This window comes from Anolis carolinensis, chromosome 2, assembly GCF_035594765.1.
Source record: "Anolis carolinensis isolate JA03-04 chromosome 2, rAnoCar3.1.pri, whole genome shotgun sequence".
In the NCBI taxonomy this organism is placed as follows: Eukaryota; Metazoa; Chordata; class Lepidosauria; order Squamata; family Dactyloidae; genus Anolis; species Anolis carolinensis.
In genome coordinates this window covers 53,952,099-53,969,888 of record NC_085842.1, presented here as the reverse complement: position 1 = coordinate 53,969,888, position 17,790 = coordinate 53,952,099, and the positions used below count along the sequence as shown (strand labels likewise).

At 37.7% G+C, this 17,790-nt stretch overlaps 1 protein-coding gene across 5 annotated transcripts in view; it reads left to right on the top strand.

The window, feature by feature from the left end:
- The window catches only part of sumf1 (sulfatase modifying factor 1), a 129,680-nt gene that overhangs the window by 73,799 nt on the left and 38,091 nt on the right, over positions 1 to 17,790 (top strand). For all 5 annotated transcript variants that reach the window (XR_001730013.2, XM_062969733.1, XM_003217812.4 and 2 more), the window contains 3 exons: positions 990 to 1,112; positions 1,839 to 1,953; positions 8,298 to 8,411. Coding sequence is in view for 4 of the 5 variants with exons in the window: in XM_062969733.1 (XP_062825803.1) it covers positions 990 to 1,112; positions 1,839 to 1,953; positions 8,298 to 8,411 (352 nt within the window). In the remaining variant the exon portion in view is untranslated. The remainder of the gene's footprint in view (positions 1 to 989; positions 1,113 to 1,838; positions 1,954 to 8,297; positions 8,412 to 17,790) is intronic.

Genomic DNA, 17,790 nt, shown 5'->3' with positions numbered 1-17,790 from the left:
CCCTCATCCCTATATAAGGCATAGATGAGTGGAATTGTCTCTTTAGTGGGTCTCTTTTGTACTTCACAATTATACCACTATGATTACACTTTAACTGCCATGTTAACTCCCTGTGGAATCTTGTTATTTACAGTTTTAAGCATTTGCAATATTTCACCAGAAAGCTCTAATGCTCCCAAATTCTGTCTGGCAATATGATCATTTGTTTGACCACTGCAATGCGTCCTAACTTTATAATGATAGTAAGCAGAAATAGATTAGGATTTGCTAGAAGCTAATATACACCAAGCTGGTTTGGGGTTGATCGGAAAGCTAGACAGTGGCTTGGGAAGCTTTGTTTCATATCCCTGCCATGTTGTTAACTGCAAGTCAATCTCACCTCTGGATTATTATGAGGATACAGTGGGGTAAAATGCATCCATATATGCCCTCTTTAGCTCAGTAGAAGGATGGGTACAAAATTGAATGACATTAAAATGCTATATATTTATATACTTTTGAGGATCCTTTATCACAGATTCTAGAACAAAGCTTGCCGAACCTTTCCCTTTTAATAGTAGTACAGGAACAGTTCCCACAGGACAGATGTATTAATTTGCCATTCTTTTGAATCATTTCTTTCTGGTCTAAGAAATGTCCTGAAGCTACTCTTCCCTTTGTTGTTCTCCACTGCTCATTTTAAAAACCAAGTGCTTTTAAAAGGTCTGAATAACATGTTTTTAAAATATTACTATTGCTCAGTACCTGTGCTCTTTATTAGCTAATTAGTCCCATTTTCCTTAGGTTTAGATAAAACCAGTTTTCTTTACTCCCTTGCTATCTCCACAGACTAATGATCTACTCTTTCTTTAGTTAATAGTCCTCTTCGTCTTTTAATCTTGTGATGTTTGTGCATTGGTTTTAATCTTTTGCTCACTAGACTGGGTATTCTGATACCCCTGATGTCCTTGTTTACCGTGGTTAGGTTTTGTTTTTGATTTGTCTTTCAGAATGGATCATCCAGTCCTTCATGTTTCTTGGAATGATGCCGTAGCATTTTGCACTTGGGCAGGAAAACGGCTGCCAACAGAAGCTGAATGGGAGTACAGCTGTAGAGGTGGCCTTGAGAATAGGTATAGCTCCTAATTTTCCTTTTGCAAATTGAAGCAGATCAAGGGGAAGAAAACCCTTTCCCATTGACATAAGGCCTTTAAATTGGCTTAGAAATAGATCCGAATGGCACTCAGATTGTTGAAATTATATACTTTTTAAGGAAGAGTCCTACAAATCTATTTAGGAGCATAAAGAAAATTGCACTGTGGTGAAAACTGATTTTTCCAACTATTGGAAAACCTGCAAAATAAATAATATATGGTTGTGCTTTGGAATGTGCTTGAAATAGTGTATGAAGATTATTTATCAATTCAATGAATGATGGATGCGGAGAAGGCTTAGAGGAGGCTGTTTGCTGAGGCCAATCCTTATCCATATTCCTTTATACTATATAAGGAGATTTCCCAAGGTTCTCAGATTTTCTTCTTCTTTTAAGTCAAAATTTCATGCTGAATCAATGTTGCTGCTTTCTAATATATACATCTTATACTAGGAATTTCTGGTAGAGCCCAAGTTCACTCTCTAGATCTATAGCTACCATATAAGCACATGGTGAATACATATTTTTAATTTTCTTTTTTAATTAAAAGAAATCTATTTACATTCAAGAATGTGTACTTCCTGCTCAATAATTGATAAAAAGAAGGATTTGAAAATGGTAGTCACTTGCACTTCTTTGCTTTGCATCTCTTCAAAAGCATCCCACTGTTGGCCTAAATAACATTTTCTTCTGCTTCTTTCAACAGGCTCTTCCCCTGGGGGAACAAGCTTCATCCAAATGGCCAGCATTATGCCAACATCTGGCAAGGAGACTTCCCTACAAGCAACACGAGGGAGGATGGCTACAAAGGAACAGCACCTGTGAGTTAGCAAAACAATGACGTATAATTAGCAATGGGTATCACTTTTAAAAGCTTTTGTTAGAATTAGAGGAAATTTGCATGTATCAAAGCACTTTCTTAGCTCCCCGGACATGCAGATGCAAGGTTTCTATGCTATGTGCCTTTGCGTTTGGAGTGTGTTCATTTTTTTTTAAAGGAGACCTATATCTTACAGTCATACGTAGCATCCTCCTCAGGAGTTTAAGCCTGCCCAGAATCAAACAGATAGGTGCAGGTGCTTTGTGGCAAGAGAGATTTATCCTTTCTGTCATAATGGATTTCTAGGTGATCTCTATGAAAACCTTGGTGCATTACGTAAAGAAAAAGCCTTTGACTAAGAAACTGCATGGGATTGTAGCATTGAAGTATTTAAAAAAAAAAATAGGGTGAGGAAATAATTAAGGCTTGGTTTTTGGTCTCTGCTCAGTTCTTACCAGTGGATAAACGGTTCCTTCTTCCCAAAGTACCGTGACTACAAGGATTAAGAAGGAGAGTTCTGTCTAGCTGAAATGCTTGAGCTGAGTTGAGTCACAGATCTTTACCCCTGCCTCTTTTCCCCTTTATTTGTTGTGGTTATATACCTTAAAGTTCATTACAACTTATTGCCATATTGTCATGAAAGTCCTATCAGGTGGTTTTTGTGACAGGATTTACTTAGAGGAATTTTGCCATTGCATTGGAGTTGAAGTTTGATAAGCTACTGGGAATTTCTAGTAGAGTTCAAGTTCACTCTCTAGGCCCACAGCACTGTAACTCTCTAGCAAGGAGTTGCAAGTATCTCACCACCACCACCACCACCAACAACAACAACAACAACAACAACAACAAACTTTATTTATATACCTCTCTATCTCCCAAAAGGGACTCAGGGTGGTTTACACATGGTAAACATTCAATACCAATGTAGAGCATACAACAGTCCAATAATAAAATAGCAAAAAAGCATAATAACAATGAAAAACAATGTACTCATCTGAAATATAAAATAATTTCGAATTACTCCATTGGGTGATTCAGCAATCAATGGACATAATTTTCTGAAGACTGTAAATCCCAGTGTATTATGGGATGATACCAAGGTAACGAAAATGTTATAAGTCTACTATAACTCTGTAGTGTAGATACTCTTTCTGTATTTAAATAATTTTTATTGAGTGTTACATTCATAAAATAGTTTAAAAAAACCCACCTTAGTGGATTGAAGGGGAAGGGAAGGGAAAGATTTGCAAAAAGTGGAAATGGAAAGAAAAGGAGAAAGAAAAAATAAAATAATAATAATAAAAAGAAATAAAAGGGAAAAAAGGGGTGGGGAAAGGGGGGTGGGGTGGGGAGTCTTTTCTTTCGTGACTTCCCTTCTTCTCTATAATGGTGTCTTATCAAATGATCTATTGTTTTCAGTATTTACTGCTTTTGTCTTCAATAGTTGACTTGTCTCAGTCCGTTAATGGGCGTTATATCAATACTTTAATTTTTTCGTTCTTCATCCAGTCCTTTACCAGCGTCCAGTCTGTCATCGTCTTTGGTTTGTTCTGTGTTCTTGATAGTAGAAAAGTTAATTGGTCCATATTCATTATATCCCATATTTTCTTTATCCAATCCTCCTTATTTGGTATTGCCTTTTGTTTCCATAGTCTGGCAAGCACTATTCTGGCTGTGGTTGTTAAATATGTAAATATTTTATCTTCGTTCTTCCCCCATTGCATGTTAGACATCCCCAATAGGAAGTATTCTGGGACTAAAGGAATTTGTATTTTTAGAATCTTCTGACACTTGTTATGTATCTCTCTCCAGTAGGGTTTTATTTTTTCACAGGTCCACCACATATGTAGATAGGTACCATCGCTTTTCCCACACTTCCTGCATTTGATATTCTTGTCTTTTGCAAATTTTGTTATTTTCTTCGGTGTCATTTGCCATTGGTAAAACATCTTTATCCAATTTCTGTTAGGTCATAGGCATATGTATAATTTAACTTTTTTCCCCAAATTATTTCCCATTCGTCTAGTGTAATTGCTCTTCCTATATCCCTCGCCCATTTTATCATACATTGTTTAATCGATTCCTCTGCAGTGCTCCATCCTAATAGAATTTTGTAAATACTTGCTACGATCTTTTTTTGTTTAGGGAGCATTTCATCCCACAATGATATTTTATCTTCGAATCCATTTGCCCTATTTTTGTTATAATAATCTTTTAGTTGGTAATATTGGAGCCAAGTCATGTTTTCATATTTCTTTTTTAATTCCTCTAATGTTTTCATCCTTAATTCATTTCCTTCTCTCTTCAGTATTTCCCTGTAAGTGGGCCATTTATTCCAATCAAGTTCTCTCCTTTGGTGTGTCTCTAGAGGAGAGACTCAAAGTGGGGTTTTACTATAAATTTGTTTATTTATTTATTTATTTACAGTATTTATATTCTTCCCTTCTCACCCCGAAGGGGACTCAGGGCGGATCACATTATACACACATAGGGCAAACATTCAATGCCCATAAACACATCAAACAGAGACCGAGACAGACAGACGCAGAGGCAATTTAACCTTCTCCTGAGGGGATGTTCGATTCTGGCCACAGGGGGGAGCAGCTGCTTCATCATCCACTCTGACGGCACTTCCTCATTCTAGGTCATAAATTAGTTAAACTTGCCTCCCCACTTTTTTTATAAGTGGTATCTTATTTCCTACTTGATAGATGCAACTATCTTTCGGGTTGCCAGGTCAGCAACGAGCAGGGGCTATTTTTTATTTTTAATTGACGTGTGCTCACCCCGCCACAGGCTGGCCTCGAACTCATGACCTCATGGTCAGAGTGATTTATTGCAGCTGCTCAACAGCCTGTGCCACAGCCCAGCCCCTGTATACATTCTTTATTTATATTTATCACATATTTTTATTAATGCCGACCGGATGAAGTGGTTGCCGATTTTTCCCCCCCACTGTTTTCCTATTGTACCAGACGCCAGCCGGCTCTCAAATCATGACCTTCCAAGATCAATATTTTCTTATTACTTAGATTTATCCAATCCCTTACCCAGTCTAATCCACAGGCATCAAAATAAAGGGCTAAATTTGGTAGGCCAGGACCCCCCTTTTTTCTTTCATCTGTCATATTTGTAAAATTGATTCTTGGTTTTTTGTTGTTCCACACAAATTTAGATATATTCTTATTCCAATTTTTGAATAGTTGCTGATTTCTAATAATTGGTAAGTTTTGGAAAAGGTACATCATTTAGGTAGGATGTTGGATTTTATGACTGATATTGTGCCCAAGATAGATAGTTTTAGTGATGACCAATTCTTTAAATTCATTTTGATTTCCTTCCATTTGTTAATATAATTATTTTGGAGCAGTTGCGAATTTTTAGCTGTCAAATTGATTCCTAAGTACAGTAGAGTCTCACTTATCCAACATAAACTGGCTAGCAGAACATTAGAATAAGCAAATATGTTGGATAATAAGGATGGATTAAGGAAAAGCCTATTACATGTCAAATTAGGTTATGATTTTACAAATTAAACACCAAAACATCATGTTTAACAACAAATTTGACAGAAAAAGTAGTTCAATACGCAGTAATGCTATGTAGTAATTACTGTATTTATGAATTTAGCACCAGAATATCACGATGTATTGAAAATATTGACTACAAAAATGCGTTGGATAATCCAGAATGTTGGATAAGCGAGTGTTGGATAAGTGAGACTCTACTGTATTTTATTTTATTTAATACCTTTAGACCAGTTATTTTACTTATTTTAATTTGTCGTTCTTTTGATATGTTTTTAGTCAATATCACTGATTTTTCCTTGTTAAGGTTAAGATACTCTTTTTGTTTCATTTGCACATATAAAATTCTTGTTCTTCTATTCCTTCAAGATGGGTTATCTCAGCAAAGGGAGTGTTGGTCAATGCCTTCCTCTGAGGCTGAGGGAGTCTGACTTGTCTAAAATCACCCAGGTGTTTCTGTTGTTAAACTAGGATTTGAACTTTGGTTTTGCATAGTCCTAGTCCAACATTCAATGCACTCCACCACTTTATTTGCCAATCTGTTGGGAACACCTATAGAGAAAGAGCCAAGTGCCAATAATGATTCCAATAAGAGACAGAAATCATAATAGGATTTGAAGGAGGAAGTTTGGATAGTTTTTTTAGGATCTTTTTTTCTGAAATGGAAAATATTAAAACGTTATGCACACATGCCAGATGCAAATAACTGGTTTCATGAATTGATTATATGTTCCATTCCTATGAATTTGTAAATGACATTTTACGAGAAGCGTCCTGCTCTCTGCCCACCCTCTGCAGGGTGGAACTGTATTATGAGGATGTATTCATATGATCTCTTACCAGGAAAAATGTCAAGGTCTTTGTAACAGGAATTGTTTAGCTCCTACAGTATATATTCTATGCCTTGGTATAAGTCTTCGTTTGAATGGTTATCCTGTATTTTTGGTGTTTTAAGTGCATAGGTTACTTCCTTCAGCTTTTCTTCCAGAAACGGACCTGATTTATCGGCCTCCTAATTATGGTGGGAAAGGTCTGCAAGAGAGAAGGGACAATATTTCAGGAGTCACTAGCCCTTTGAGTAGTTTTGAATTGTAGAATTACAAATGTAAAGATTTAGAACCTGAGTAGAACTTGGGAAACAAAAATACTGATTCCCACTAAGTGGTTAAGCTCCCTTTGTGTTCTTGGGCTAGATCTTCCTCCTATCTGATCTACTTCACAGGGTTATTAATGTAAAAAAGGGTTGCTGTATGTCTGCATTAAAGCCATTGGAAGAAAAGCAAGATAGAAATGTTGCTATTATATAATCTAATTTTGTAAGAAATTTGGAAAAATGACTGTTAGAAATACAATATTCAGAAGAAAATTTATTTCCTTTAAGGCAGACAATAATCTTAGAGATAGGAATATCACAGTTAATTGAACTGGTTTACAGGGGTGGACAATAGACAGTCATTTGGAAGACCACATCTTCCTGTATGAGTCTGTGTGAGTTTTGGGATTGCGGGGATGGGGGGGCTGCTTTATCTCATCCCCATCACCATCACAGGATGTTTCATGAGGATCCAGAACAGAGCTTTCTCAGTGACTTCTCCCAGATCGTGGACCTTCCTCCCATAAGAGGTTCAGTTGCCTCTCTTTCCTTTCCTTTCACTAGCAGGCTAGGACTTCTTTATTCAGTCAGGCATTTGGTTTATAATTTATGTAATGGACATATTTTTGCTGTGATCTGTTTTTATATTGTTTTAATCTTCCACTTTTAATTGAAGTGTTATTTGAACTCCTTTAGCTACAACAAATAACATTTAATTTATTATTATAATTATTTATTTTTTTAACTTTTTTAAATAATATTTTCACTGTACCCCATTTTTAAAAAACATGGCAGGCCACCTTGGATTCGGCATAGGAAGAAAGGCAGGATACAAATAAGTCAATAACATATATGATTTTTCAGTGGCATTATCAATTGGCAAAAGACAGGGATCTTTGGAATAGGACTACATGGAACTAACTTTCTGAACAACTAGCTAACCTATGTAGATCTAGAAGTTACGTAAAATAATAATGCTATATGTTAAAAGCTGTTGAAATGCCCAATAAGTATAGCTTATTGCTAAAGGGAGCTAACAAATGTTATAAAAGGTACCATAGTTTCCAACATGGGGGAGATGAGAATCGCATGAGTTAAAGGATAAAGGGTTTGTAACTTTATTTCTGTTTGTTTTCTCCCAGTACGGGACTCAAGATAGCTTACAAAATATAGTTAGAACATATAATACAAATATATATTTTTTTAAATTAACAAGACCATCTATTTAAAAAAAAAACAGTTGTGAACATATTTTCTTATCTGTACCAGAAGGGAAAGTATAAGAATGGAATGCAAAATGTAAAATGTAATATTTCACTGATTGCACTATGTATCACGATTTTTGTTCCTGGGTTATGAATGTCATTTCCCTATCAGTTCTATCATAAAAACCAAGAAAAAGTTTATTAAACTGCAAAAACTTTGTTTTTGCGGGACATCCTGCAGCACATTTTGCTATAGTTTTTCAATTAATATCTCATTGAGTCTCAACCAATTTGACATAGTTTGTGGCAGCCACAAAAACGAAGTTTCTGGAGTATAACAACTACTTTTAAAGTAGGTACCACACAATTAAACAGGAATAACATTTTCAAACCAGGAAGAAAACTTTTCAAATTTTGTTACATAGTGTTATTGGGCAACCCTTTTAATCAATATGTTGGATTCCAGTCAATTTTATTCATGGACACTAACCCTGTCCTTTGTACCTTTCCCTGTCCTTAGGTAACAGCATTCCCTCCAAATAGTTATGGCTTGTACAACATTGTAGGAAATGCATGGGAATGGACATCAGATTGGTGGAGCATTAGTCACTCTGCAGATACAGCGCAGAATCCGGTGAGTGGTTTCTTTTGAATGAGCAAACTAGGAGGCATCCATCTGCTCCTTTGCTCTTTATCTTCAATTAACGCTTCCACGCATGACACTGTTAGACTCAGTTTGTTGAGTGTTGAACCGTGCTGCATAATTTCTGAAAGCATTTCCCATTTAGTGTGTTCTTGGCTTCAGCTTGCAAAAGAACCACCCACACTTTAACTTCAGTAGGCATTCAGAAGTGTTGAGCTTCAGCTCCCATAAATCCCAGGCACCATACAGGAGAGTCTTGCTTATTCAACATAAATGGGCCGGCAGAACTTTAGATAAGTGAAAATGTTGGATAATAAGGAGGGATTAAGGAAAAGCCTACTCCATGTCAAATTACGTTACGATTTTACAAATTAAGCACCAAAACATCATGTTTTACAAGTCTGCCACTTGTTTGAGAGCATGGCTGCATTTATGTTGTTGTTGGGCGTGTTGGCTTGCTGTGCGTTGCTGCCTAGAGAAATAGCTATAGATCCGGGCGGGAGGCAAACTGCATTGGATAATACAGAATGTTGAATGAGCGAAGGTTGAATAAGTGAGACTCTATTTATTTATTTATTTATTTATTTATTTACAGTATTTATATTCCACCCTTCTCACCCCAAAGGGGACTCAGGGCGGATTACAATGCACATAAATATATGGCAAACATTCAATGCCATACAACATACAGACAGACACAGAGGCAATTTAACATTTTCCAGCTTCTGGTTTCATGAGAGTATGCTCGATTCCGGTCACAGGGGGAGCTACCGCTTCACCGTCCACTTGTGACACCGAGTCCTTGATGGTAGTACTTGCTCATTCCTTTCCGCATGCTGCTGGTGCTCCATTCAGTCATGCCGGCCGCATGACCTTGGAGGTGTCTAAGGGTAACGCCGGCTCTTCGGCTTAGAAATTGAGATGAGCACCAACCCCCAGAGTTGGTCACGACTGGACGTAACATCAGGGGAAATCTTTACCTTTTTAAATTAGTTAAATTAGCCTCCCCGCATAAAACAGTACCTAAATTTCTACTCGACAGATGCAACTGTCTTTCGAGCTGCTTAGGTCAACAGCGAGCTAGGCTATTAATGATTGGGAGCCCAATTGGGAGAGGTCATGATCTCATTCTCTGTCAGTAGTGATTTATTGCAGCTGGCTAGTAACCAGCTGTGCTACAGCCCAGCCCCTACTGTACTGTATCTCATGGCTCAGGATTATAGGGGTTGTAATTTGAAGATACATGGAGGATGCCAGGTTAGCGTAGCTGAAATTTAAAACTGAATCAGTTACTTTCAAACTGCTTTTGTGCCATGTAAAATTTACAACTCGGTGATTGAGGAAGAGGCTTTCTTTGACCACAAAATAACGAAGGCTGATAGCAAATACAAGAGGGATGTATCTTGAATGGATGTTCACTGTTAACCCAAAATGCAACACCTGTTTTATTAAGGTAAACATTTGGCAAATGATTGCTACAGATGCAGGGGTGTTGTACTTGCCTTATAATTAATATTTAACTACTTTTAATTCTGATGAATTATAATCTTATAATTTGATTGAATTTTAATATTACAATTCTTTTTGTGTTTTTATGTATACCTTTTATAGTTATATCTTTATCATGTTGCCTTGAATCCTGGTTTTGAGAGAATGATGGAATAATAAAGCAAGTGAATAAATATATGTGTGTTTGGGTCATTGCTGATTTGTCAGTTGATGAATGTTGTTTCTCTTTGTTGGTCGAATATTATTATGTATATATATTTTTTTCTATTGTGAGCCACCCCGACTCCCTTCAGGGAAAAGGGGCGGGATATAAATTATTATTATTATTATTATTATTATTACTATTATTTTCACTTCACAAAATCTGGCACTACTCATAGATAGTCATAGATTATTGTGTTCCTTCTTTCACATCTTAAATTATGACAGTGCCTATTGCTAGAGTGCTGGGATCGCTTTACGCTTATGCAATTTTCAGTATTGATGCCTTCAGTTGTTTATTTGTTTAAGCCAGTGTGCAGGGCCATAACTCAGCATCAGTCCCATAACACTATGTAACATGATTTTTGTTCCTGGGTTATACATTTCATTACCTAATTGGGCCTATCATAAAAACATGGAAAAGCTTTATTAAACTGCAAAAACTTTGTTTATTCAGGACATCCTGCAACACATTTTGCTATAGTTTTTCAATGAATATCTCACTGACTTTCAAGCAATTCAAACATAGTTTGTGGCAGCCAAAAAATCCCGAAGTTTCGCCCTATGTTTAGGGATGAGTTTATAACTCAATGTTCTTCTTCTTCGGCCTCTTCGAAGAGAGACGTTCCTTCCTCCTCGGCCACCTCGTCAATAAGGTCATTGCCCATCCAACTGGTGCAACCAGTTCAATCGTCTTCCCTATGTTTAGGGATGAGTTTATGGTTTATTTCTCCTCTTGGAGATGTTTTTACATGTATGTACTTACCCCTTCGTTCATACTGGGTGGTCACGGTACTGAGGGATCTTGTGGGACTTGTATGTCCCTAATGCACTAGGTCGATATTTCGACCCATTTCTTCTCTCTCATGCACTGACTGTTGTTGTTCATGTGCTTAATAAATATTGGGTTTTGACACTCAACTCAGCTGTCGGGTTTGCTCTGTCTCACCATCCTGCACCTAAGCTTGCTAGTCTCCACTAGTGTGCATTCACAGAGTAAACGAAGGAAAAGGACAGGTTGCTTACCTGTAACCATGTTTCTTTGGGTGTACTCTGTGAATTCACACAAACCCGCCCTTCCTTCACCTCTGGCAAACCTCTCCCTTTCTCATCACCTTTGCGGCGCAGGAACTGGGGAGCGAGCGCCCAGGGCTGCCTTATATGTCCTGCAGGGAGAGGGGCGGGGTTACCGCCAAAATTCAAACTTTTAGCTTGGAAGAGTTTTCGTTGGAGCCTGCACAGGTGCAGTCATCTCCACTAGTGTGAATTCACAGAGTACACTCGAAGAAACATGGTTACAGGTAAGCAACCTGTCCATATCAACTACTTTCAAAGCAAGTACCACACAGTTAGACAGGAATAACACTTTCAAACCAGAACATTTATCAAATTTTGTTACATAGTGTAATAATTAGCCAAACACGGAGACCTAAGGGCTTTATAGGAAAAGGGATCCTATGGCTAATGCCAATCTCTTCTTGAATTCTGAAACTGTTTTTATTACCCAGCTGGGAGAAAGTGTCAGGCATCTTCAGGTGATCTTATCCTTCTTCTCAGCATCTCTGGACCCTGATGTTGATACGTACATCTAGGAATATTAAATAGGGATGACTTTGGAACGCCCTCCCCAAGGAGATTAGGCAAACCCCCACACTGTCCTCCTTTCACAGGGACCTGAAAACCTGGTTGTTCCAGCAGGCATTATAATATATTATAAATATAAGCATATGGATCTTATATCTACAGCTATTAGTTGCCTGGATGCACACCCCCCCAAGTCTTTCCTACTGGAGAAATTCTCTTTCTGTACTACCAATGCTGCCCACGCTTTCCCTCCAGAAGAACTGAGAAATTTTTACAGTAAATTTGCATCTTGGGTTCATAAGAAAGGAAATAAAAACAACATATCTACATCTCTTTGAATGCTATTACATTTTTTGAACTGCTTAAGTCTGTGTTGAGCTAAATATCTCAATTTATTAGAGTCTAAATTTAAGACAAAAGCAGCTGTTCAGTGCATAATTGTAAGCTACAGAAGCCTCAGATGATAGACAGAGTATAAATCACAGTCTGCTGTGAACATCACTACAGAAAGTCCTGTAGACTTTGAAACTCATCATATAACTGTTAGAGGTATAAACTGTTGAGAAGGTGTTGAGAAAGCTGTTCCGAATGTAGCACATCTTGATTCTGGGGAGATTCAAAGCCGACCTGTTAGGAAGTCTGAACTAAAATAGCAGCAGTTTCAGATGTTACTGTGAAAGCTCTGCAAGGAGTTTTACAGTGCAATTCTATACAAGTTACAAGGAAGAAATATCCAAACAAATCCAACAGAACTTATTTAAATGAAAATGTGTAAAGGATTCTAGTCTTAGCGGGGAAAGTCACTATAGCAACTTTCCACTCGCAAGTTTCCTGCGAACTTGTCAGTATTTGCTTGTAAATTCAGGTGTTTTACATGCAAAGCATGGTTATATTATAATGATTCTTATAGGAACTATACTTTCTTTCCAATAAACCATTACATTAGACTTAATTCTGATTCTAGAAAATGGCTGAGATCAAGGGGATAGAGCTCTTATCAGTTCTAGAGTATGTGTTTTGCATGTAAAAGTTACAGTTCAAAAATAACTTCAATAGCAGAGCTGCATAAGACTTCTGTCTGGGGCTTTGGGGAGCTTCTACCAAGATGATTGGCAGAGCAGATAAATGCTTTGTTTTGTTTTGTTTTGTTTTTTGAATCTTTCCGATTTTATGGAAGATTCTAGGAGATGCACTTTAAGAAACTAACTTTGCCAAGCTTTTGTAATTGGAGACAATATGGACCAGAGATCTGATTAATCATGGTAGCTTTGTATGTTCAAAATAATTTGTTTATGCATGCATTCATTCATTCAATTGCTTTGATTTGTTTATAGTAAATCATGTAATAATTATATAATGTTTGTGACTCAAATATGACAGATGCATTGTGAGAACAAAACAAGGAAACAAAATCAGTTCTTAGCCATTTATATAGTCATCTAGCATACAAATACTTTCCTCTTCTTTATTTACTTTCAAGTATCAAATATATATGAGTTTTCCTATTTTTTTTTGTTACACAGAAGGTTCAGTAGATGATGCCTATTTTAGTTTATTGATAAAAATACGTCTTTAAGTCATGCCTCAATCACAAGTTGTTTGAGTTCTTCTGAAAGAGTAATCATACCCACCATTTGTTCTTGCATGTTAGTCATGCTTTGGTGTCTTTCTGCTAAAAAGCCAATGGGATTTTGGGCTGCATCAAAAAGGGTATAGATCAAGGGAAGTCATGGTGACCCTCTATTCTGCTTTGGTCAGACCTTGTCTGGAATACTGTGCCCAATTCTGGGCACCACAATTTAAGAGAGATATTAACAAGCTGGAACGTGTCCAGAGGAGGGCAACTGAAAGGTCTGGAGACCATGCCCTATGAGGAGCAGCTTAAAGAGCTGGGTATGTTTAGCATGAAGAAGTGAAGATTGCGAGGAGACATGATAGCCATATTTAAATATTTGAAAGAATGTCATAAGGAAGAGGTAGCAGGCTTGTTTACTGCTACCCTGGAAACTAGGATTCGGAGCAATGGGTTCAAATTATAGGAAGAACTATCTGACCGTTCAGCAGTGGAACTCTCTGTCTCAGAGTGTGGCAGAAGCTCCTTCTTTGGAGGCTTTTAAACAGAGGTTGGATGGCCATCGGTCAGGGGCACTTTGATTGTACTTTTCCTGCATGTCAGGTGGTTGGACTAGCTGGCCCATGCAGTCTCTTCCAACTCTATGATTCTCTGATTCTCTTGGTCTTTCTTTTAGCATTAACCCAAATTCTTCTTGAACCAATAATAATAATAATAATAATAATAATAATAATAATAATAATAACAACAACAACAACAACAACAACAACTTTATTTTTGTATCCCGCCTTCATCTCCCTGAAATGACTCGGGGCAGCTAACATGGGGCCAAGCCCAATCAATTACAACAAACCAAAATAAAATACATACATAATACACATCACCAGCAGATAAAATACGTCAAGATAAAACACAATTAAACACAGTAATATAATAAAATAATAAAATAGTAGTAAAACATGATTTAAAATCAAACAAGAATTAGCAAGAAAAAACTGGGCCAAAGTGCAGGGAGTGTATATTGTGAACCCAATTGGTGGGGATAAAGTTGGATAAAGTGCTGCATTTAATGGGATACTTGGGGTGGGATGAACGATGAAATTATTTCCAAACTAATGGGACAGAATAAAGTACAACAGATATAATGAATTGTCATTAAGACGGGAACTGTCATGGGGATTCATTATTCATTCTCCAAAAGCACACTGAAAGAGCCAAGTTTTTAAACTTTTCCTAAGGGCTGACAGGGTGGGTGCTTGCCTAATCTCCCTGGGGAGGGAGTTCCAGAGCCGAGGGGCCACTATGGAGAAAACCCTCTCCAACTTGGAGTGAGCCGTCCCACTCTGTGATAATGGACTGTCCCATTGGCAACCCAGCTGAGGAATATAGCCTCTCTTCCAAGTAAACAAAAGGTTAATGATTTGATGGTTTAGGTTACATTTATTTGGAGTCAGCATAAAGAAGAAGCGATAGATCACAGGTACACACAACCATCATTTTTTACAAAGATAAAAATGAAAGACAAAAAAGGAGTTCTAACTTTATTGAATTGTCCTTGAGCAATCACTGAGAAAGTGGTATATATAATCAAGTACATTGTACATTCCCAGTATGGTTTGAAGGAAAGTTTTTTATTTCCCAGGTGTCAAGATATGAGAATATTCAGTCACAAAAGCAGCCTCAATCTTCCCTAGTCAGTAACCTTGTGTGTTTAGTTTAGTTTAGTTTAAGGCAGTTAGATCCTGCTTATCTTTGAAAAGACGATTAACATTGCCTCCTTGTTTTCATTGTTCCATTTAGAGTGGCTTTCAGAAAAAATAATAGAATGTACATGTTCTGAATTAATCCATTTTGGCTCTCTAAAACTGATTATGCGTTATCAGTTCCATTTTTGAAAAAAAAAATGCGGATTACTCCTCTCCCTGAAAGGAGCAACTCCTGGAATGGATAGGATGTGGCAGTCCCTTTTCTCCTGTGAAAATTTTTCTGTCCTTCGGTTATTCTTTCCTTTGAGGACCACGTTTGACAACACAGTCTCCATCTCTCACTTATGGACCACTATAGACCACAGGATTCTGTACTAAGTAGATCTTTGGTTTGTACGAACACAGCCCTTGCTAAAATAAAGGAGTAAAAACCTGTTTCTCTCTATACTTCATTCAGTGTCTCTGAAGATAATAAACAATCTTGGACTGACTTGGAATATGGGGGGTATTTAAGTAGGGGGTGTAGTTGGTGTTTATTTTGTAAGTGTCTTATGTTTAGGCTTCAAAAATGCTATTTCTTTGAAGTAAATAAAAATCCTCCAGGTGGCACAAATAAACAGGAAGTGTGGTTCATTACTATAATTAAAGTTCCCATCAGCCTGGAAAGTGGCTTTTTAATGCCTTCTATTTTTGTTCTGGGGTAAAAGCATCTGATCTGAGCAAAGAAATTGAAAGCCAAGAGATATTTTGCATCTTCTGCAATGTGCCCCCTGGTGTGCATGTGTGTATAATTTCTGGTGCTGTTGCAGAGCTGGGAAACACAGCTGTGCAAATACAAACACAGCTCTGAGAAGAGAGCAGAAGGTGAGCTGTGTTTGGAGATCATCCTTGGTTTTATACTATTTCTTTGAAGTTTGTAGTGGAGGCTTTTGTTGTGTTTTGGCTCTACCTGAGCATGTGGCTTAAGGGAATGGAGCTTCTGCTTAGGGCAGAGCTAGCCACTGCCTTTGGAGTTCAATCTGCGAGGGCCAGTTTCATGCACCTTGTGGCATGTGCAGTCATGGCACCAAGAGCTAGTACAGTCTGAAATCTGCAGGGATGTAGAAAGAACAACTAGTAGTTGTCTGCAATGTTTGTCTTCCTCCTAAACAACTTCTATGATTACAAGTGTCAACTTGTGGTTCTCTTAGAAGAGAAGGTCAACATACCACAGGTAAGTGTTAAGAATCTTCAACACATCAGGGAACATGAGGACTTCTTGGATAGAAAAGATGGTGAAGTGATCCTACAGAATGAAAGGAAGAAACTGCCAACAAAAATGACGACGGCTATAATATAGAGGGAGCATTTTGAAGGACAGGCACCATCAGGAGCAGAACATTCACAAAGGGATTCCATTCCAACCTCTTTCTGAGGATAACAGCAGTGAAGAGGCACAAATAAGACAGCGCCAGCAAGAAGCACTTCATGCCAGGGAAGGAGTCAGCTTAATCTCCACTTGCAGCAAGAAGAAAGGTGCTGGTAGTAGGGAATTCATTTCTCAGGGGGAGAACCATGTGCCAGGTGGATAAGATGAATCAGGAAGAGTTTTGTCTTCAAATGAGAAATAAAAAATTCTACATTTAGTCCACAAAAACCAAGTACACATGTATAGGGTGGGAGACACTTATTGTCAAAAGGACCTTGCGATTGTTGTTGGTTAACACTAGCCAGCAGTGTGATACTGTAACAACGAATACAAATGCTGTCTTAACCTTCATTAATAGAAGTACAGTCTCCAAGTTGGGGGGAGTAATACTCTCACTATATTCTGCATTAGCCAAGTCACAACTGAGTTTGATTCTGGTATCTCATTTTAAGAAAGATAAAGACAAAGTTGAGTGAGCTCAGAAAAGGGCAATGAGGACAGTAAGGGGTGTGTGAACAAAACACATGTGGAGAGGTAGAAGGAGGTGGGCATGTTCAGCTTGGTGAAAAGAAGACTAAAGGGTGACATGATAGCACAATACCTGAAGGGCAACCACAAAAAGAGGGTGTGGGCTTATTTTGTGCTGCTTTGAAGAGTCGAACTAGGTCTAAGCGTTTTAAATTACAAAAGAGTGGGGTTCGATTAAACATTTATAGGGAGAGTAGTTGGCAATGGAACAAATTGCCTAGAGAGGTGGTAGGATGTCTTTCACTGGATGCCTTCAAAAAAATTGAACAACTACCTACTGTGGATATTCCAGCTGGAGACCCTGCATTGAGCAGGGGTTGAACTTGGTTCTGTGATTTGATGTACCCAAAAGGTTCTGTACATATAGATGTATCTTATAATTCCATAAAATATAAGTATTTCATATTCTCTTATCCCTGAAGCTTCCACCTATTGTTCTGTGCTGGCTTTTGCCTCATAATAATTGGCCGACATTCCATCAAACTGTTGAGGAAGAAAATTTGTCTGCTCTGATTAGTAAACCTAGCTTAGTATCATCTCTTGTCACTCAACTGTCTGCTGTTCCCCCCTTCTGTTTCTGTGTTTGTGTGTGTTGTTTTCCTGTATGTAAGAGATCAACATTTTCTTTAATGAAGGTATCCAGAGTCTCAGAAATGTGTAAGATGAGATCAGCAAAGGAATCTATTCTCAGTAACTGTTCTTCAGCTTCGGTAATTTCTTCTATGGCACACTCTCCAAAGCAGAGTCTGGTTTTTGTCTTGAAGTTCTATGTATACCCTTGGTTTTGTAGTTCACAGTGAACCTGTTGTGTGCTAAAGGTAACCTTTTGTAATATTTTCATCTGTCGTCTGAAAATTAACC